Raw genomic sequence first — 22,327 nt, 5'->3', positions numbered from 1 at the left:
GTAAACTTGGTGGAAAAGTAAAAATCTGTTTTAGTCTGGTAGAGAAACTTTGATAAGATTGGTGGCCCATGCCATTCCAGCTTATTCTATGTTGGCTATACAATTCCCTAGATGTCAATGCAATCAATTAGATGCTTCAGTTTGTAGATTTTGGTGGAGCCCCTAGGTTCATACTGGATTCCGATGTCTTGGTCTTCGCTTTGTTGGCCACAAAAGGAGGGTGGCTTGGGTTTCAAGAAATTCTGGGATTTTAACCAAGCTCTTCTCTCCAAACTTGACTAGTGGATTCTATCCAAAAAGGATTGTCTCTATATTAAGGTTTGAGGGTGAAATACAAGATTCAGGACAACTGGCTATCTCACCCTTCTCCTAGCAATGCATCCCCTCTTTGGACAAGCATGATGGACATAAAACACCTCATTACAAAGGCAGCTTGCCTTTTGGTAGGCAATGGGGACTCCATCAGATCATGGTCAGACTCGCGGATCCCTAATCTCTTAGGCTTCACCCCTACCCCTAAAGTTGATGCTAATCTGGACATTGCTTTGGTGGTTTCTCAGCTTCTTTCTCCAAACCAAAGCAACTAGGATATTTCAAAGTTGAGATTGTTATTTGAGAAGCATGTGATTAATCTAATCCAGAAAATTCTCATTCCTAATTACCCTATGGAAGATAGTTGGTCTTGGACTACAACAAACTCCGAAATTTTTTCTGTTAAGTCAGCTCAAACCTTGACACCATTAGGGGTCAGATATGAAAAATTAAAATTCATGAGCGCCTCAAGATGCATATATGGAGAATTGCCATCAATGTTTTGCCTACTAAAGAGGTAATCAGTATGTTCAATGAGAATTTGGATGGGAGTTGTCCTTTGTGTAATTCGGCACTAGAAACATCTCTTCATCTCTTTACTGTCTACCCTATTGCTAAATCCTTATGGTTCCGAAGTCAATGGGGCGTGAGAGTAGATTCTTTTGCATTTAGGTCCACATCAGATTTTGCCATCTTCCTCTTGTCTCCTCCTTTTATGGATAATCAATATTTGGGTAAAAAAGAAGACTACTTGTTGTATAGAGCCATCCTTTGTGACACGATTTGGAAGCAGAGAAATCAATCCCTCTTTGGAGACAACACTCTAAATATTGATGCGATCTCTACCAAAATTTCCAGTCTCTTTTCTGAGCACAAAAACTCTAGAGCTACTACCCTAAGACAACAAGTTCCTTCCTCTACTCAGACTTGGATCCCACCCCCAAGTTTGTCATTTAAAACTAATGTTGATGTTGTCGTGGTGGTAAGAGATCGGAGAAGGGAGTTGGTATTTGCTAGTTCTATGAAAGTGAACACTACCCTCCCTCTCTAGGTCGAAGCAGAGGCCATTAAATGGGCCCTCTCCTTAGCTCCTACCATGGGTAATGAGTTCATCATAGTGGAGTCAGACTCCCAATCTTGTGTACAGCTTCTTAATGATTTGGCTGAGCGCAACCCTCCCCCTCCCCCCCCCTCCACCCCCCCCCCCCCCCCCCCCCCCCCAATTGGAGGATCAGGTCCTTGTGCTCTGATTTAAGGAATCTTTTGATTGTTTTTGATAAGTTTTTGTGAATTGGGCACCTACGATTTGTAATATAGCAACCCACTCTTTAGCAAAATGGTCTCTAGCCTGTAATTTTTTTAGCATTTTTGATCTTGGTAATAGCCTTACTTGTTTCTCTTCCATTATTTTTGAGGAGTCTAGCAAGCCTTGTAGTTGTCTTTTCTCTTAATAAAGTTGTGTTCGTCAAAAAAAAAAAAAAAAAAGAAAGTGTTGTACAACTATCTCAACCTTTTCAACTTGTGGCTATCAATTTTTTTACATTTCAAGTATATGAGTTAAAATAATAAAACCTACAACTATGGGATATATAACCTTGTTGTGAGTGTGTTATAATTTAAGGAAAAAGTTAACGGATGCTCTAAAAGTATTGGTTTATAAGATATTTTTAGAATTTTTTTAATGGGAAAAAATGATTTTTTTTATATAGTTTTTTATATTTTCCCAAAAAGTTGTATTAATAACTACCTTAAACAGTCAATTAACAAATGTCTTAAGAGTGCCCATTAACTAAACCCATAATTTAGTTATATAAATAGTGTTATTAACTATACCTTTGATATATTTATACTTGATTTTAAGATGAAGATAACAAATTGCTTAATTGTTTGGTTTTACCTCACTTTTGTAAATAATAGTTTATACATTTTTTACAGAAGAAAGCTATAAACTTCATTAAAAAACATAAGCCAAATCGGCTTGAATTACAGAAAATTTTTATTTTATTAACAATATAATGAGATTTTAAAATCTAACATTCAAGTTTCAAAATATGAATACTTTATGATGATTACAATATTCAATTAATACATATTTTATGAGAAAAAATGTTAATTATTTGAAAGTTCTTGCCTAATCTTCTGTCCCTAATACTAAAACAGTAAAACTTTTAATTCTAAACCTTCTAGAAAATTTCAAAAATGTTAATCTAAACAAATTGGTACAGCTTAGAATATAATCCTGGATTGCAACGACCAATATGGGAATATCCCATTAATCAACGTGATGAAACCTGTTGAGCATTTTTCAAAGCTGTCAAAACTCATATCAAAACTGTAAAATATAATTATAGATGCAAATAAATATCAACCTGACAAATTTAAGTTCTTTCAGTTTACTTAAATTACCAATGTAGTCCATAAAAACTCATTCATTACTCATCAAATTAACCCCCAAAAAAAAAAAAATTCACATACAAAATTCATGCTCAAGGTCCTATAACTCGTCTTGCAATTGCCATAAATGTTCGACGAGGTCTAATTGGAGTTGAGAATGAACTTCTTGGTCTCCAATGCATTGATGCACTTGAATGAACTCCATAAATTCGTTTGTTTGCTCACGTGACACTTGTGTATGACAATTTTCATCAATTTGTTCATAATCGAAATCTACCATTTCATTTTCATCTCGCTCATCCTCAATAATCATGTTATGCAGAATTATGCATGCTTTCATAATGTCTTGGAGCATTTCAAGATGAAAAAACGTGTAGGTCCACGTACAATTGCGAATCGTGTTTGAAGCACTTCAAATGCACGTTCTACATCCTTTCTATGTGTCTCCTGAGCTTCTACAAATAATTTTCCTTTTGTCCTAATGGAGCTGGAATTGTTTTCACAAATGTAGACCACTTTGGATATATATCATTAACAAGGTAGTATCCCATTGTGTAGTCATTACCGTTGATTGAGTAATTAACTGCAGGAGCATGTCCTTCTGCGAGCTTGGAAAAGATACGAGACCGCTCTATCCTGTTAATGTCATTATTTGAACTAGGTAATCCAAAAAATGCATGCCATATCCAAAGATCATATGATGCCACTGCTTCCAAAATAATAGTTGGCTCACGAACATGATCACAATACATACTTTTCCATGCAACCGGACAATTTTTCCATTTCCAATGCATGCAATCAATACTTCCCAACATCCCTGGAAATCCACACTTTGGCCATAGGCTAACAATCTAGCAATATCTTTGTTGTTTGGCGACCTCAAGTATTCTTCCGAGAAGATATCAAGTATTGCTGCAACAAACTTTTTCAAACATTGTATTGCAGTGCTTTCTCCAATCCTGACATATTCATCCATAAAATCAGTCGTTACTCCATAAACAAGCATCCTAAGTGCAGCAGTCATCTTTTGAAGAGAAGATAAACCAAGCCTTTTGGCATTATCTCTTTTTTGGATAAAGTAAGGTTCATGAGCTTCTACCTTAGATAGAATATAGAGAAAAAGAGAACAACTCATTCGGAATCTCCTTCGAAATAAATTGGGAGGATATAATGGTGATTCGGCAAAGTAGTCGAGATAAAGCCTTTCATTACCTGCCAAATGATTACGTCTAATAAACCGACGACGCTTACGTTGTGATGTTGAACCCATAAAAACTCGTTTAATTATTTCATCCTCGTCTGAGTCATCAAGAAGTAATTTGCGAAAAAGAGAGCGACCCATGGAGACAACCTTCAAGAAGACAACATTAGAAAGCAATTGTCATTATAAATGCAATAAACATAAGCAACACAGATTCTACAGTTTTTGTCAAGCGGGTAAAGAAACTAGTTAGCGTATGAAATATAATATAATCTATATGCTAATGTTTCTACAAGTCTTATAAAATAGGAAGACGAAAAGGTATGTATTCTTAGGAAGACACAAACTCAAAAGCAAATATGTTTCTTACAGCAAATGAAATGTTCCTTATGTGGAAGACATAAGCAAACACAGATTCTATAGTAATATGATATCAAATATAAAAAATACATAACATTTTATTCAGCTAAGATGTTATGATTACATAAATAGCATGACAGAAAATACAAAGGAATCACATAACAGTCAAGACCTTTTACTAAAATCACAAAATACAAATCAATGCTAAAATAAGGTCACAAAATACAAATCAATGCATCATCNCTAGGTAATCCAAAAAATGCATGCCATTTCCAAAGATCATATGATGCCACTGCTTCCAAAATAATAGTTGGCTCACGAACATGATCACAATACATACTTTTCCATGCAACCGGACAATTTTCCATTTCCAATGCATGCAATCAATACTTCCCAACATCCCTGGAAATCCACACTTTGGCCATAGGCTAACAATCTAGCAATATCTTTGTTGTTTGGCGACCTCAAGTATTCTTCCGAGAAGATATCAAGTATTGCTGCAACAAACTTTTTCAAACATTGTATTGCAGTGCTTTCTCCAATCCTGACATATTCATCCATAAAATCAGTCGTTACTCCATAAACAAGCATCCTAAGTGCAGCAGTCATCTTTTGAAGAGAAGATAAACCAAGCCTTTTGGCATTATCTCTTTTTTGGATAAAGTAAGGTTCATGAGCTTCTACCTTAGATAGAATATAGAGAAAAAGAGAACAACTCATTCGGAATCTCCTTCGAAATAAATTGGGAGGATATAATGGTGATTCGGCAAAGTAGTCGAGATAAAGCCTTTCATTACCTGCCAAATGATTACGTCTAATAAACCGACGACGCTTACGTTGTGATGTTGAACCCATAAAAACTCGTTTAATTATTTCATCCTCGTCTGAGTCATCAAGAAGTAATTTGCGAAAAAGAGAGCGACCCATGGAGACAACCTTCAAGAAGACAACATTAGAAAGCAATTGTCATTATAAATGCAATAAACATAAGCAACACAGATTCTACAGTTTTTGTCAAGCGGGTAAAGAAACTAGTTAGCGTATGAAATATAATATAATCTATATGCTAATGTTTCTACAAGTCTTATAAAATAGGAAGACGAAAAGGTATGTATTCTTAGGAAGACACAAACTCAAAAGCAAATATGTTTCTTACAGCAAATGAAATGTTCCTTATGTGGAAGACATAAGCAAACACAGATCTATAGTAATATGATATCAAATATAAAAAATACATAACATTTTATTCAGCTAAGATGTTATGATTACATAAATAGCATGACAGAAAATACAAAGGAATCACATAACAGTCAAGACCTTTTACTAAAATCACAAAATACAAATCAATGCTAAAATAAGGTCACAAAATACAAATCAATGCCTAAAATAAGCTTGGTTGGAACAAGACATCATCTCAACCCAACTATTTACTCAAAGTTCGCTTGCAAGGATTTCCTTTTGGAGTTCATGATAAAAAAGTTTTTGTGGTTCCGACATGCCACTTGTATCCATCATCATAATTCTTTCATCCTCTTTAATTTTTTCAATACGAAGCCTTTCCTTTTCAATATTAATTCTTTCATTCTCCCTCAACTCTTCCAAGCGAACATTTTCCGCTTTGATACGAAGAACCTCTTTTTCTTGTGCGCATGATTCTTCAAGAAATTTCATTTTCTTTCAAAATATTCTGCAACAACTTTCTCACTACCTTTTCTCTTTCGATTGGCCTTTTCATATTTCCTAACTATTGGTCTCTCAAAATCCATAGTGTCATCAAGCAAGACATCCTTCTCCTTGGCTTGATCTATTGAATCTGAAGCTGAGGTAATTCTTTTCTCGAATTTTCCTTAGGCTTATTAAGTGCCCACTTTGGTAAATTCTTCAACAGGAGCCAACAATGTTCGAATTGAAAATTGTACTTGTATGTTTCTTTAAACAAGTTCTTTGCGTCAATCTAAACAAATTAAAGAAACAGAACATAATTAGTATTTCAAAATATTAGCAAATGGATATTTTGACACCATTGCAATATAATTTATACCTTCATTTGCTCAATCTACTCGTACCACTTTGATTCTTTGCTTCAACTTTAGCAAAGACCTCACAAAATTTATATGTCTCCCTATTAATCACTCCCCATCGGCTTTTTAGGGAGACAACACTACGCGTAGAATCAGTCTTGGGTCGCGGAAGTATTTCGCTATTTTGTATAAAATGTTCCTTTGTTTGCTCATTACCATGCTCGAAATCCACGCTAATATTAAGCCACGCTGATACAAGTAGCTTATCTTCCTCTACACTAAAGTTGCCACCCCCGACCCATTTTGTTGTCTTAGGAGTGACAATTTCAGCTTCAGATGGAGAATCTTGGACAGACATGATGAGATACACCAAATAATTGCGCTATAATCTGGAAAATATCTATAAAAATATAATCTCTTCTCTTTTTTTTTTTTTTTTTCTTTTTTTTTTTTGCTGAATCTAAAAATATACATTAAAAAAAAACCCAGCAAGCAACCATATACACATAACAGTATCAATCAAAAAAAAAAATCAGCAGCTGCTTTTTTTTTTTTTTTTTAATCTTTCTTTAAACAAGAAAATCTTAAAAAAAAGAAAAAGAAAAGAGAAAAGAATATAAATTGGGGATGTTAGTTATTCTTCACAATGTTCAACTGAAACGAAAAAGGACATAGATAACTTACCGGAATAGGCTAGAAACCTTCGAATCTGTAGCAACTAGCAAATCGATGGAAGCAGAGATGGCCCTTAAAGGTTGAATCAGCGAAACCCTAACCCGAAGCAAGAAACCCGCAAAAAGCTTCGGTTCTCAGATGAGAACAGAGAAGAGAGAAAGGAGAAAATAGAAAAACGAAGCAATAGAGCTTGAAGAAGAACAATGACAATAGAGCTTCGGTAGAGCAATGGAGCCTTCTTTGAGAAAATGGGTAGAGAGAGAGAGCGAGCGCGCTTCGGTCTGTCGAGAAGAAGCGGAGAGAGAGTTCTGCCTTTCAGAATGATCGTTTTAATACTGAGTAAAATAATTGAGAGAACATTGCATTAGGGTTTAATTAAATCTTAGCCGTATATTTTATTGTTTCAATCCTGAACGTTTATTTTTAATAAGTAAAATGGTAGGATAAAATATTATTTTGGTTCCTAAATTTTAATAAAAGTTTATTTTTTGTTTTTAAATTTTATCAAGTGGATTCTAAAAAAAAAAATTAAGAAGTTTTTTTATTTTTTTTTTCATCTATAAACTTTGTAAAGAATGTTTTTTAATAGTTTAGAGATAAAAATAGAGATGAAAAAAGAATTTTTTTTTCAATAATTTAGGGATAAAAAAAAATTTTGTTAATTTTTTAATTCTTTTTTAAGGTTAGATCTGATATGGGTATTTTAGAAATGAGAAGCTAGGTCTTGTGTAAGAGTTGGGTTTTTTTATTTTATTTTATTTTTCCTATTTTGGGTTAATTTGTGTGGGTATTTCAGCTTAATTTGGTTTGGGTATTTTGGGTTATATGTTTTGCTAATTTCCTGTGATGATTTGGGGACAAAAGTCCAAGGACTGAAATTATGCTAGGCATACAGAAATATTGACCATTTGAAACTTTTTTTTCATGCATGATTAATCATTTTGTAATGTCATTTTTCCCCTAGGGTGATAATTATGCATAGGAGGGTTGAGTTTGCCTACTCTAGCTGGTGTGTTTGCGCTATGATTGTGATATGTAGTGCGGAGTCTTTGGGGCTCCTGTTGTATATCTATTTTATTTTGAATAAAATTCTTGTATTATAAAAAATAAAATAAAAAATTTATTGACTCATGGGCTAGTATCATAAAGATTTTGGGCTAGTATCAATTATCTTTGTAATTAATAGAGAGATGATGAACTCCACTAGGTTTTTATTTATTTATTAAGCATTAGTTGGTGCAGCTTTGCACTACCTTTTTTTTTAAAACAAATATAGCATATATTGATGGAATTTGAATATGGATTTTAAAAGTTATCTAAAGGTGTTTGAAACAAATACATTAAACAAATATTAGTTTTTCCTTTGGCATCAAAGTTCAAACTTCAAAGAATGGGAATAGAGAAGTTTTAGTAAAGAATTTATTTTATCTTCGGATAGTTTCCATCCCTTTATATTGCTGAAAAACTTGTTCTCTCTCTTATTTGGTTTGTAGGTTGTAATGCTAAACTTCTCTCATCGTACTTGTCTATGAGAATCCCTATCTGTGATCTTGACATTGGAACTTTCCATTTGAATTTGTTGTAAGTACTCTATTCTATTCTTGATTTTTTTTTTAAAAAATTGTTTTGTTTTAGAAAATTTTATTTGTTAATAAGTTTAGGTGGTATATTTGATTGATTTTTATTTTTATTTTTAAGATTTCTGTTAATTAAATGTGTAGTTGATGTACATATTGTGTTAATTGTGGTTGATAAACGAGGATTGAGAATATATGGCAAGAAGAATTTGTATTTTCATTGCCAGTTTAGGGGCGGAGCCACGTAGTGGCTAGGGGGGGGCCCAACCCCTGAAAAAAAAATTCCATTAGAGTAGGTAGGAAAAAAAATTGGGCTCCCCCAATATTGGACAGTCAACCCCCCATGCCCAATTCTCAACTATTCTCCCAAACCCAATTTTAGTTTTAGGCCTTATCTCCTTATGTACTCCAAATAAAACAAGATGGCCCGCTTAAGTCTAAATACTAAAAACAAAACTTCACTTTCTCTTCATCTCAAAAAATCCACCCACTAACCCACGGAATCCCTTTCTTTACTTTTTATTCTTTTGATTTGTCTTCTTTGATACACGTTCATTTGCACTGGTACCGTTGCCTACCTACCAACCTCCAAAACTCCAGTCCTTTGTACTCACAATCCGAAAAGGGGGAAAAAAAAATCCTGACCAAATTTTTCTTTCTTCATCAGCTTTAGTTTTGGAACTTAGTAACTATTTGCTGACTGGTGAGTTTTCTTCTCTTTCTTAAGCATTAGACATTCATCTCTTTTTAGTGTCTTTTTTTGATTTTCTCAACTATCTACACTTAAATATTCACATGCTCTTTATATTTTCATAGATTTTTACAGAAATACATGATTGAAGGCATGGGGAGATTATTTGTGATGAATCTTGAAGGAAAGATCTAAAGTTGGAGGTAGTCAGGCAGAGGCAGTAGCCATTGCCACACGGGTGGCCCATCTTTGCACTTTGTGAAGACAAAGTTTCTAAGGTAAAATTATTTTGATTTATTACATATTTTTGATTAGTTAGATATCATGTGGATGTGGATGTGACTGTGGGTATTGTTAAATTGTTTGGTTTATGTTGTGTACCAATACTTGTATGTTTAATTTTTGTTTTTGTTTGAGGGGTTATTATTAATTAAAGTCGTATTAAAAATGGGTTGTATGTTTATATTATAGTGAAAATTTTGTTTTTTCTTGAGTATGAATAACATCCATATAACTAAGTAAAATTTTCTAATTAAAATTTTATTTTTTAAACTTCTTTTCAGGTTAATTTTTGAGTCATATTCTTAAAGCTAAAAGAATTATGAGCAAACCAAGAACAATTGATGCATTCTTTAAGAAAAAAGATGTTAGCAATTCAGAAATTAGGGCACCTGTGGCTGTAAAAACAAATGTTGATACTTCAATGTCTGATGAACACTCTGACCCCTCCAAATGTTCAAGAATTCAATATGAAGAGATAGATCGTGATCCAGGATCACGTAAACAAATATGTGAATTCTCTATCAACAAATAAGATGAAATCCAACGAGCTTATCTCAAAAAAGGTTCATATCAACCTAAAAATATAGACTATCCATACAACGATGATACTCATCGTCATCGATTTCAACCTTCATAGTTCGAATTGAGCCCCCCATATAAAAATTCCTGGCTACGCCCTTGATTGCCACCATTTCAGAGTTTGAAAAAGGTTATGCCTTACAATTTGGATCCTTTTGTCTTTTATGTTCTGGCCCTTGAGCCTTGAAGAGTAATTTAAGTCTCATAACTTTATGCTGTAGTAAATTCTTCATTCTAGATTATTTAACTAACATTGTTGGATGGTTGAACAACAATTTGGAAAGAAGGGAGTAGTGTATATTATTTATCAAATTTATTGTCAGCTATCTTTGCTTCTCTATGTAAGAAAAAGATTAAAGTCTACAGGCTTAAGCTTGTCGCAATATTTTGGGAGACTGTATATAGGAGAAGTGGTTTAGTGGATTGTTTAGGATAGGAATGTAAACCTGGTCTGTTATGGCAGGTTGTAAACTAGGCCCAGAACTTGAACAACAGTGATTCTGGTTTAGCAACTAGAGAGCACACCACTTTATACGGTTACGGTATGTAACACAAAGCTTTACACAATGCCAAAGGCCTAAGGGCTAACACATATGGAGGTTTGGCAAATCAAGCAAAGTAGTATCTTGGTGTTGCCCCTTTTTAATCAAATGATTATTAATGGGGTAATTATTAGGTGAAGGACTTTCCCCAGTGCTTTATTTCATAAGGTTCTTGAGAAAACATGTTTGAATCTTCTTGAATAAAAATAATGGAAAAAGACAAGGAAGAAGAAAAAAAAAATCAATGTCAAAATACAAAAAGCCAATCAGCTCCAGGTGATGCATGTATCAAACACCATAAATGTCTACGAGTACCAAATAACTACTGTTTGCTTGAATGCATGGTTCCACACTTCTCAAAATGAGATTTACAGCTCTGATTCTTCCAGTGGTTTTATTAGCAGATTTCTCTTTGGGACCAGAAGAGAGAAAAGAAGATCCCAGTGGTTGAAGTCGTGTTAAATAAGCATAGATTGTGTTATAGGACTTTGGACCAAAATAAGTGCAACTATAAGAAGACCCTGTAGACTGAAGAGCTCAGTTATTCAGGACTCCACTAAGCTAAAGCCCATCCTTTTACATAGAATAAATATTTTGTATAGCCTTTCAAGTTCTGAATTTGGTTTTAATGCATATGCTTATCGTTCGTTAAAGCAGAATTGCCTTGTATAGAAAATATATACTTCCAACAAAACAATTTAGCCCCATGGGCTTTCGATGAATTTGAAATACATGTATATTCAAGCACATAACAAACAAAAGAATAAAACACATCGAAAGTGTTAACAATGAGATAATTCCAGGAAGAGAAAAAACAAAGATGACCAAGCACTTGGAATGACACAGGCGTAAATCTGCCTATGCAGATGAATTGACTGAGATTGGTCCCTACCGCAATGGTACAGGACAGAACTATGAATGACTGCAGAAAAAAGTGACCCAAATCATTTCAGTAGTCACAACTAGCTGCATGCAAAAATTTATCTGTACACAGGCATATCAGGCATATAGTCCATTCTACCAAGAAGAACCATTCCACCACCAGTCCATTTGACAAACAGCAAGTGATAGAAAATCAAACTTAATTCTTGTCGATCTTTCTAAGTAAAAGTTCTGATGTCCCGGAATATCTGTGGCATGCATGCTAAAAAGGATATTCATGTGCAATTATGCATGCTTAGCTCTGACCATCCCATGATACACAGAACATTCGTATAAGCACAACCCACAGACAAGAGTGGACATAGATACTTGCTAGGTGCACATGTGTGTGCACGCACCTCACAAACATTCAATCCTTGGGCACAGACAGGCAGGCAACAGTAACGTTTATTCTTTTCTCAAGGATCAATGAACAGCAATTGGCCATGTCACTTCACTAGTTGGCTCTACAAGTAAAAGATGTAGGTATTTGGAAATATTCACTGGGGCACTGTCAATGGCTACGGAGAGATCACCACTTCTTTGGTATTAAATAAATTTACAGCCTAGAAAGGCATTGGGGTTAAAGAAATTTTGTCTGAATCTTGGATCTTAACTAAAACAACTATATGACCTTGGCATTGAAGTGAATTACACACACTGAAGACAGACATGGGACACTTTAGATACATGTTAAAGGCAATTAAGCAGTCTTATTATGCTCCTTGATTGCTCTCTCACTTGGTGAGGCATTGGCCACCTTTGACCAAGGATCTAATAAATTATTCTGTTCATTCAATTTCCCTATTAAAGCAATTGCAGCTGGCGAACTGCTAAACTGCCAACCATGATACTTAAATGATGGACAGACTAGGCATGTTTACATTTATAAGCAAAAATATGGTGCAATTGTACAAGCACAAGCAACTAAGCACAATAACATAGTGATGTTCACATGCATGCAAAGGCATAGACAGGAGCATGAACTGACAGCATGATATGAGTGTTGCTGGTAAGTATCTTGTATGTGAATACATGTTTTTATATCAGAGAAGTATACCTCATCATACCAACTGAGATATAATTATAAAATAATAATAAAGAAAAGAAAAGAAACTTGCCACAGATGTGAGAGTATATCATATGCATAAACTCTTTTACCAGTCAACCAACAATCCAGAAAGGGCCCAACTAAAAGAAGGGATACTGCCTGTGCTGGAGCAGTATGCCCCAATAAGTTGAAAGATCCAAGAGAATAATTCCGCTGAAGATAGTGTACATACTGCAATAATAATAATCAAAACAACGTCATATATTGTAGATTATATGTAAGATTAGAAACCTGTACTTTGGCATGAACTGACATAAATCAATCTAGTATTAAATTTGAAATCTACATTATTGAATACACATCATTCCAAATTAATGTGCAAACCCTACCCACATAAAGAGACAAGATAAAAAGTTATTTTGGCTAATGCAATTATCAAATAGTATATCATATGAGCTACACATGCATATGACGATGTTTATATGGTGAATGTCTGCCTGTGCACAAATATGAAGGATTTAAAAAAGAATAAGAACACAATGAACCTAAAACTCCACCAGCCTAGTCCCAGAACTGACTTTTACCCCCTAATCCATTCAAAGCTGATGATATATCTATATGAGATCAAGGGTTCAACAAAGAATTACTTACATACTGCTGCAGCACCGTGCTCCAAACTGCCACTAAAGCAGCTATTAAACCCTTTGTATTGACACTCACATCTGTAACAGTACAGACTGCAACACCAAGAAGGACTAATATCAAGAGCATAGCCCCCTGATATCCACAATCAAACAGATTATAAGGCATTTCCTTGTATATGAAAGTTTTATAATTAAGCTGTACATATTCATTTCCAAAAAGGCATTTTCTATATATCATTTCAGCTTGTTCACATAATGGAGAATACATCACAAAATATACATGCCTTACTTTGTACACTTGTTCACAACAAAATACTAGACTAGCCTATCCTTTCTTCACATCAAAATGCTTGTTCACAAATTCTTTATCAGCTACCTTTTCTGAACCTTATGCTGTCTCATATAATGTTTACTGTGCGGAGGAGGAGGTCTTGCATGTCCTTGGTCAGATGCCTCGTGCCTAGCTTTGTGTCCATGTCTATGACCCCTTGTCCCACAAGGAGGTGCCTTTGATATGTGTTTCAGCTGACCTTCTAGCTCTGCAGGTAACCTAACAGCTTGCTTAGCCTGAACATGGGGTGGGTCCATGCCCAAAGAAGGGCCAGTAGACATACTGTGGGAGGGTGGCTCCGTGTGCATGTCAGGAGGGGTTGGATCAATACTCAGGTCAAATGATGGAATGGGTGTAAGCTCAGTAACTGACCGTGGGGTGGGTGGAGGGATGTCAGACCCGAGACATGGATGTGGAGTGGGTGGAGGGATGTTGGGAGTAGGAGATGGATGTGGGGTGGGTGAAGGGATGTTGGGGCTAGGAGATGGATGTGGGATGGATGGAGAGGGATCAAGGGTAGGGACAACCTGAGGGGTAGCAACAGGCAGATGAGATCCAAGTCCGGCAAGAGCTGTGCTCGTGCTTGGCCTCTCAGTAGCTGCTGCCTCAGGAGTAGCTGCCTCCTCATTCAAGGACTCACAGATATGAGGTTGTACACGGCCAATCTCATTCACGGCCTTCAGCACATCAGTAATGTCCTTGTAGTCTGGAGTGCCCACTGGGTGACGCCTCAACAAACGAAGGTATCCTTCAATCTGCACATGGAAAAACGACTATTAGTAATGCAATACAAATCAACAATGCCAATCAGTAAAATAAACGTTGGCTGCTTGATCAATTCATCAAATAATATAAAACTGTAGAAGCATAAAAGAAGTCAGTGCCCCCTTTCTAAAAGTGCCAATCTTTTACAATAACTATATCTTAAAATATTACCCGCTAAAGAAATAAATGGAAACAAAAGCTAGTGCTTCAAACTCTGCTTGTTCAATATAATAGTTTTCTAGAGAAGGGGAAGGGGGAGGGTGGGTTTCAATACCCAAACAATTTTAATGAAGATTTGTGCAGACATGCAAATATTGCCTACAGAACAATGTAGAATGAAAAAAAAAATACAGAGTGAGATGCTTTTTGTGATTGTGCAGAGAATGGCCTTTGCTGCAATTCATATACATTCACCACCTATCAAGCACTGCCAGGATTTCACATAATAGTGGGATAATGGCCCCATGAGCTTGTTTACTGTTGGAGCTTGGTTTATTGCCAGTTTATTGGATGCTAGACAATATATTCTTATCCTTTTAATAAGCAACAATTCCTGTTATCACATGTTCTGACAACCTTGCCTGGTTATTCCATTTTACAGGAGAAGGAAAAACTAGTAACGAAATCCAATGTAACATACACTTCCATTGAGATGCTGCTAAGCTGCTTGATTGAGTTGACTAAAGCTTCCTAAGAAATTGGAAGATAACAACTAATTATGCAGAGAAATAAATAGTTTAGGTGCAAGTGCAAATGCATTTCCTCTATTAATTCCAGAATTCATTCTTCAAGGCTTGAATCCAAACACATCTCACATGCCAATAAACCATCAAAATATCCAGCTGAATGGAAAAACACATAGAAGAAGCTTTTAAGTTCAAAGCTTGAATCCAAACTCCAAAGAATTTTTTTTAATATGTAGGCTTGAATCTAAAGATATACAAAATCTAAATGCATCATAGATTCATCCTCCTTCAGTTAAATTGTTCTCGGCTTCCTCCTTAAGAAATTAGCAACAAAAATTTAGCAATCATCATTCATGACCAATAAGTCCTATGGGTTTGAAATGCCTAATAAACATTACTCCTCTTTTCTAAAGAAAGATGTCTCAACGTATACGTTTAGGTTCAAATCCCTTTCCCCCAGCCATCGAATTATCCAAAAAGAAAAGGCACAACATGTAAAAGTACAAGGGTGTCAAATGAAAGAGGGAGTGAGGTTAAGAGCAACAAGCCTTACTCCTACTTGATTCAAATGACCCCTATTGTCAACTGATACAACTCATCTGCAGAACTGAATGTTTCTAAGTGATTTTGACATGTGTATCTTCTTTAACATTGCACTTAGGTAGAAGTTTCATTCAATACACTATCGTTTACCTATGGGAAGAAATTCTGCCCAGAGAGTATTCATTTTACAGATAAAAATCAGTTTGTACAAGAGAACAACAAACAGTAATGTGCATAGATAAAAATTTTCCATGTTACAAGCATCAACTAAAATTTCCACTTTAGATTCACCAGAACTAATAATTAGTGTTAATAGATCATGTTAAATTAATCTGCAAGAGTTTTAAAAGATTGAGACTTTAAACCAAGAGCCAATAAGACATGGAGAAGTTACCATTAGAATCAATTTAGCGCCCCTGTGATCGATGAACCTCCGAGTTACCCTATGGAACCAGTCGAAGTACGCATGGTGTGGAGGCATATCACCAAGCACTGCTTCACACCGCCGTTCAAAGCGATTACCCCACTCGATGATATGCCCAGCATGTCTCCGCGTCCAATCGACACCAACCTTCCCCCTCAAATCAATCTTATGAAGCACTGTATCAGTATCAACAGGTTGGGGAATTTCTTGGATCATCCCAAATTGACGAACGACACGATCCGGTGTATGTTTCTCCACTAGGTGGAAACATACAAGCGGCACCGTTGCCATCCACACTGCCCTCCCTGCAACACAGTACTTCGGAAGGTCGCATAATTCAGCTTCATACGGCTGCCACACCACCTATAACAGCCAAAAAACAAGTAGGCAACACATTAGGCAACAATGTGTACATTTCACAGTTCGCCAAACCTATATCTTGTTCCTAAACATGTTAAAAAAAAAGGCATTTTCATACTTGGCCCGGCAACATTGAAGCTATTTGCTCGCGATACCTGTCCCTGAAGATGTGGGCGGGCCTATCTTTCTTGTTTGGGACCCACAACCACCTACAATCAAGAACAAGAGATCAATATCTACAACTTTCCTACAAAGATAATCTTATGATTGAAACTATAATGTAATCAAGTTACATGGTTAGGTAATGATCACATAATGTATATGACGTGTATGAGGTAGAGACTTACTTCAAGGATAGTGGACCACGCACTGGAGGACCATAAGCACCGACTGGTGGGCCACACTCAACTCTCGCACACAAAAATGGAAACCTGGCCCATGCCCAATACTGGACCAACAACAAGCACCCACCAATTTGACTGGCTGTCTTATCACTTGCCCTGCATAACTCTCTATACAACCATGCAAGGCAAGCACTTCCCCAACTGTACTTTCGTGGGTTGCGAAGGTCTTCCAACTGTTGCACCCACATTAGATGCACCCTATCGCCGGATTTGTCCATGAAGATTGTGTCCCCCAGTAGCGCTAGGATGTAGCATCGTGCGTACTTATGCAGCTGATCCTCTTCAACATTAGGCGGCAATGGACCGGCAACTTGCTCCAAAAGCCGTTTGATGACAATCCTCTGGCCTAGCAGCACCTTTGTATTATCATTTTGAACAGAAAAGCCAAGGAAGTCCCGACACACAATCGGCCATTCTTTCTGCGTGCTCCCTGTTATTGCCTCGCCATCAACAGGAAGTCCGAGAAGAACCTCCACATCCTGCAATGTAATGGTGACCTCACCATGTGGCATGTGGAAGGTGTGAGTCTCGGGCCGCCATCGCTCCACTAAGGCCGTTATCAGCCCATGGTCAATCTCTCTACCTGGGGTCTTGAAGAGTCCCTCCAAACCAAGTCCCTTAATTATATCAATGACTCGGTCATCCACCATTGGCTCTAGATTGGTGAACTCTTCACTACGACTGCGGCAGGTAAGGGACCCCGGATCCTGCACAGAACAAAACCATGGATTAATATATGACATAATGTGTTTGTACATTCTATGAATTAAATGGGGTACCATAAGAAGGATACAGTTCAGAACATAACAAATGGTTTTAGTGTTGTGTTTTACCTGCCCATTCCAAATAGCTTCTGACCGATGTTCGGGTTGCAGAGTCAACACCGAATCATCAATGGGTCCAGGGTGCGTAACCTCAATCTGTCCAGCATTTGCAGCAGCCATACTGCACAAGAATGATAAGAAGTTAGTTTGAGAAATGAACACACAATATGCTTATGGAATTAGGTATGAGTTAGAGCAACACTCACTAGTATATAAATTCACAATTTGAAACAATTCACCTAAGACATACAAAGCAAATAGTAGAACTCCCCACTTTAAGGAACCCACCAAAGGAATACAGAATTTAAAAAAAAAAAAAAAAAAAAAAAAAAAAAAAAAAAAAAACCCTCATCATCTATCCTAATCCATTTAAATATAGGAGTTAAACAACACATGCCTCATTTTTAAAGCCAAATGCTAATTTAAATTTAAAATATACTATCAATTCATACAAAACTTGGGTTATATTTCCACTTTATATAGACAAAATGGTAGAACTGCTCACCACTCCTAGTAAACTATCAAAAAGATGCAAAAACAAGAGGCTTACCACCATGAAATTTCTTCGAAGGATAAAATTTAAACAGTAAATATGTAAAGGTCTCCTTTTAATAGACCAAAGGCTGATTCAAATTCAAAATAAAAATTCATACATAACCTAGGACTTCAATAGGATCAATTTGAAACAACCCTCCAAGTAATAATAACTTACTTTCTCAAGGAAAAAAAATATTTATAAAAATCAAATACTTGACCAAATATTTAAAACACAATGACCAAGACCCATGAGCAAGACTTAGGAACTGGGAAAGAGACTTTAAAAATCAAGTAAGCATAATTAGAATAAGAGAATTCATAATCTGTTAATTTTTTAAATGCTTTTTGCCGGTCTAGGAAGTTTGCCGTAAAATTACCATAACTATTTGTAACAAAGTCCAAATTGCTAGTTTTTTATGCATTACAAACTAGAGACACAGAGCTATTCAATGATTTTTAGCTCAGAGGCTAATTATTTTAGAATTAACCCATATTTGATTTTGAAACTACCCAAAAATATAGTTGAAATTCTGTAAGAATTTCACCAGATTAATGTTTGAATTTCGCAATGTTATTTCATTTTTCAAGGGACACTTTGGTATCTCTCTTTCCTAAGCAAAGACCAGTTTTTGAGTTGGGAATGCAGTCTCATTCCATGAGGGACCATCTGTCACTTGAATTCCACAATTAGTTGGACAAAAAATTCTACATTACCTACATGTATTAGTTGGGATCATGATAAGTTGAATTTACTTGAAATCCACAATTAATGTAAGACTTTGGTTCACTATTTCCAGGAATCATGACATTTGTGGCTCTATTCTGTAAGCAGGAGTACAACTCACCAGTACAGGGTAAGAATAATAATCAATGACTCTTTAAAGTGGTCCAAGGACCGACCACAATTGAAAATTTGACCCTGAGTCATGTTGTTGGCTCAAAAGATGGGAAATATATTTAAAATGGGAGCATATTGATTATAAAGGGTAGTTGTTGGTATCAACAGAAAATCCAATTTTATATCCAAGACAGGGACCATTAAGTTTCATAAAAATATATGAGACTTTCAAGACACCCAATGGAGGAAAATGAAATAGAGATCACCCAACAGTGGGGCCAAATCTAGTCCAAAGTTTGAGGGCAAACCAACTACTAAGCCAAATTATATGAACCCGGAAAAGAGATGCATTTATAAAAAGACAGGCACCAAAACATCGGGCATCTAATGGTCTGACTGACCTGGTCCAAAATTTGATGCTCACCAATTACTTACTAAATCTAACTTGACCCTACTGAAATCCAGGAAAGATCATACTAATCAAACTGCGCAAGAAACCATTCATCTGATATACCATACCCGTTCACATTGCTTGATGTAGGCCATCAACAAACATAAATGCAGATGATATATCCAAAGATTGTTTGGATATATCACTTCTCTTTCACATTGTGTGAATATTACACGACTCTCATGTATAGAACATGTCAGTGCTTCTTAGCTCTACCTAATACCTTATGATGATAAATTTCTGCCTTAGGCAGTGAAGTGAAAGTGTCAACAATATCCAAACTAAAGTTCATCAATCTTAAAGTAACAAATAAGCTAACGAATCTGTAACATTGAATCCAAAAAATTCCCCTCATATTCTTGAACATCATAATATTTAATAAGCTAATGAATCTGCCTAGTTGTGTGGTTCTTACTACCATTACAACCGAACCCACTGCTATAACATTGATCTCATTATATGCCAAATCAAATTTAACTCTTACAAGCTATTACTGAAATGAAATGCATATCACAGAACAATGCATAGAAATTTGATAGAAGATCCATCCAACTCACATTGCATATAACAGAACAATGCATAGAAACAGACAATGCGTTCCCTTTTTTTGAAAAAATACAAGATAGAAATTTGATTTGCCTGATATACATGATTCAATGATTTAACCATATATCAACAGTTCAACCCACCAACACAAAAAAAAAAAAAAAAAAAGCGAAAAAAAACAAAAAATAAAACCCACAGAACAAAAAGAGCATTTAACAAAATGGATTACCTGGTGTTTTACGAGCTTCTAAAGATTGTGGGTTTCAGTATGGGTAGCGGGATTCAGTGAGGCAGAGTGGCCGGAGTGTTTGGGTGAGTGTGTGGATTTAGGGTTTGATTTAGGGGGAAGAACTGAGGATGAGTCTGTGGACGAGGAATTGACAGTTCCTGGAAGAATGAGAGTGTCTCACAGTGGACTGAGTGAGCGTGGAGACGGTGAGTGAGAGTGAAAGAGGGTGACTGTGACTGCATGACAGACTTAGAATTTTCCCTGAGAGCATTTCCATCGAGAGTTCAAAATATTTTGGCATTTAACATTTTAAATACCTACATTATTTATTACTGTATACCCTTAAGGGGAGGATGAAAAAAATAAATATGAATAAATTTACTCTTGTACCTTGTTAAAGAATTATGTCAAATTAAAAAAAAAAAAGTAACAAATAATCACACAAAAAATAGCAATCATCTATAATTTTTTTATAAAAATAAAAAACATGTTTAAAAAAAATCACATCCAGTAAAAATAAAAATAAACTATCACGCCCAAGCCCTAAAAAATCAAAAGAAAAAAGAAAAGAAAAAAAGAGGCAATGTGCAACGTTGATGCCCACGGAAGAGAGAAGAAAGAAAAAAAAATGCAACTTAAATTAAGGGTATTTGTATAAAGCACATCTTTCAACATTTTTCCCTCCTCCTTTTCCTCCAAAATTGAGAGGATAAAAAAAGGTGGACCTGGAGGGAAAATTTTACCCCTATTTTTTGCCTTTCTTGTTTTCTTTACTCAACCAAACAGTGGAAAATGTCATTTTCCATCATATTTTCCTTTCCCTATTTTCCATCCTCCCTGTTTTCATCTCAACCAAACATACCCTAATATATATCAAACATCAAAACTTCTATATTTTTTACCATTTCATTTAAATAATATAAACTACTCATTAAAATAATAATAAAACAACTACACAAAAAACTATAGCAACTAGCTAACCACCTTCTCCACCATTGCATTGTAGCAACCACCATTGTAGAAACCACAACCCACCATAGCCACCACCACCACAAGTCACAGCACCACTGTGGCAACCACAACCCTCTATAGGAAGAACATAAAAAGAAAAAAAAAAAACAAAGTATAACCACAACCATCCATCAAAATCACAACCAACCACCACAAAAACAACTAGTAAACCCACTAGCAGACCCATCACGTCTAACCAAAACCCACAGGAACCAAAACCAGATCAATGAACCAAAACCCATCACAGACACAAAAACCCAAGATCAATGACCCACGACCCATGCCGAACCAAAACCACGACCACAAACCAAAAAAAAAAAAAAAAAAAAAAACCTCCATCGCCGCCACCAGCAAATCGGTGAAACAAAACCCACAGGAAGCAAAACCAGATCAGTAAACCAAAACCCATCACACACAAGCAAACCCAATAGATTGGTGACCCACAACCCCCGCCAAACCTCCACCATGACCATTGGATCGTCAGACCCACAACCTATGCCCATCAGACCATAATCGCCGACCATGAATCATCACCGCCACCACCCACGACCATTAAACCATCCAATCGGACCCAAACCCATCAAACCACAACCCTGACCATCAGACCACGCCGAACCACGGGACAGAGAAGAGAGAAGAGGGAAGAGAGAAGTGATAGGAAAGAGAAGGACAAAAATAATAAAAAGAAAAGAAAGTGGGCCCCACCTGAATTTAAAAAAAAAAAAAGTTTTGCAATTGGTGAACAGTGCAGTCTCAAATTTAAGATTGCACTGTTCATCAATGCCAAATATTATAGCATTTAAAACAATTGATAAATGTGGTTTTTTAGAGTTGGGTATGTCAAATGCCAAATATTTGGCATTTGACATACTTGATGGGAATGCTCTTATGAAATTGAGTCTCTAAGACTCGATATGTAGGTGGATTCCACGTGGATAAGAGCCCATTTGGTAATGTTGTTCTAGTAACGTTGTTTGTATTTTTTGGAAATACATATAGGTGAAAAAATGTGTGAAAATACGTGTAATATTGTTTAAAAACTGAAAACATGTGTTTAAACACATGTACCAGACAACTCCTAAACCACGTAATTCTCAAAACATGAAAATCGAGACTTAAAGGGTGGAG

At 35.9% G+C, this 22,327-nt stretch overlaps 1 protein-coding gene and 2 long non-coding RNA genes across 3 annotated transcripts; all 3 read right to left on the bottom strand.

Annotated features, from left to right (window-relative positions):
- Window positions 1-2,641: 2,641 nt before the first annotated feature.
- LOC136062922 (uncharacterized) lies at window positions 2,642-4,495 on the bottom strand. Its single transcript, XR_010624655.1, has 2 exons — window positions 3,919-4,495; window positions 2,642-3,665 (listed from the first exon to the last, which is right to left on the bottom strand). It is a non-coding gene; the product is annotated as an uncharacterized LOC136062922 (long non-coding RNA).
- A 148-nt stretch (window positions 4,496-4,643) lies between these two features.
- LOC136062920 (uncharacterized) lies at window positions 4,644-7,303 on the bottom strand. The gene is made up of 2 exons (XR_010624650.1): window positions 6,973-7,303; window positions 4,644-5,203 (listed from the first exon to the last, which is right to left on the bottom strand). It is a non-coding gene; the product is annotated as an uncharacterized LOC136062920 (long non-coding RNA).
- A 6,152-nt stretch (window positions 7,304-13,455) lies between these two features.
- On the bottom strand, window positions 13,456-20,499 carry LOC112007265 (serine/threonine-protein phosphatase 7 long form homolog). Its single transcript, XM_024039596.2, has 6 exons — window positions 20,189-20,499; window positions 17,597-17,708; window positions 16,707-17,470; window positions 16,478-16,568; window positions 15,970-16,362; window positions 13,456-14,336 (listed from the first exon to the last, which is right to left on the bottom strand). Exons 2-6 carry the CDS (start codon window positions 17,705-17,707, stop codon window positions 13,623-13,625), a joined length of 2,073 nt encoding a protein of 690 aa, XP_023895364.2. The 5' UTR covers window position 17,708; window positions 20,189-20,499; the 3' UTR covers window positions 13,456-13,622.
- Between the last annotated feature and the right edge of the window lie 1,828 nt (window positions 20,500-22,327).

This window comes from Quercus suber, unplaced genomic scaffold (assembly GCF_002906115.3).
Source record: "Quercus suber isolate HL8 unplaced genomic scaffold, Cork oak 2.0 scaffold_20, whole genome shotgun sequence".
NCBI classification, from domain to species: domain Eukaryota; kingdom Viridiplantae; phylum Streptophyta; class Magnoliopsida; order Fagales; family Fagaceae; genus Quercus; species Quercus suber.
This window is presented reverse-complemented; position numbering and strand designations above follow the sequence as displayed.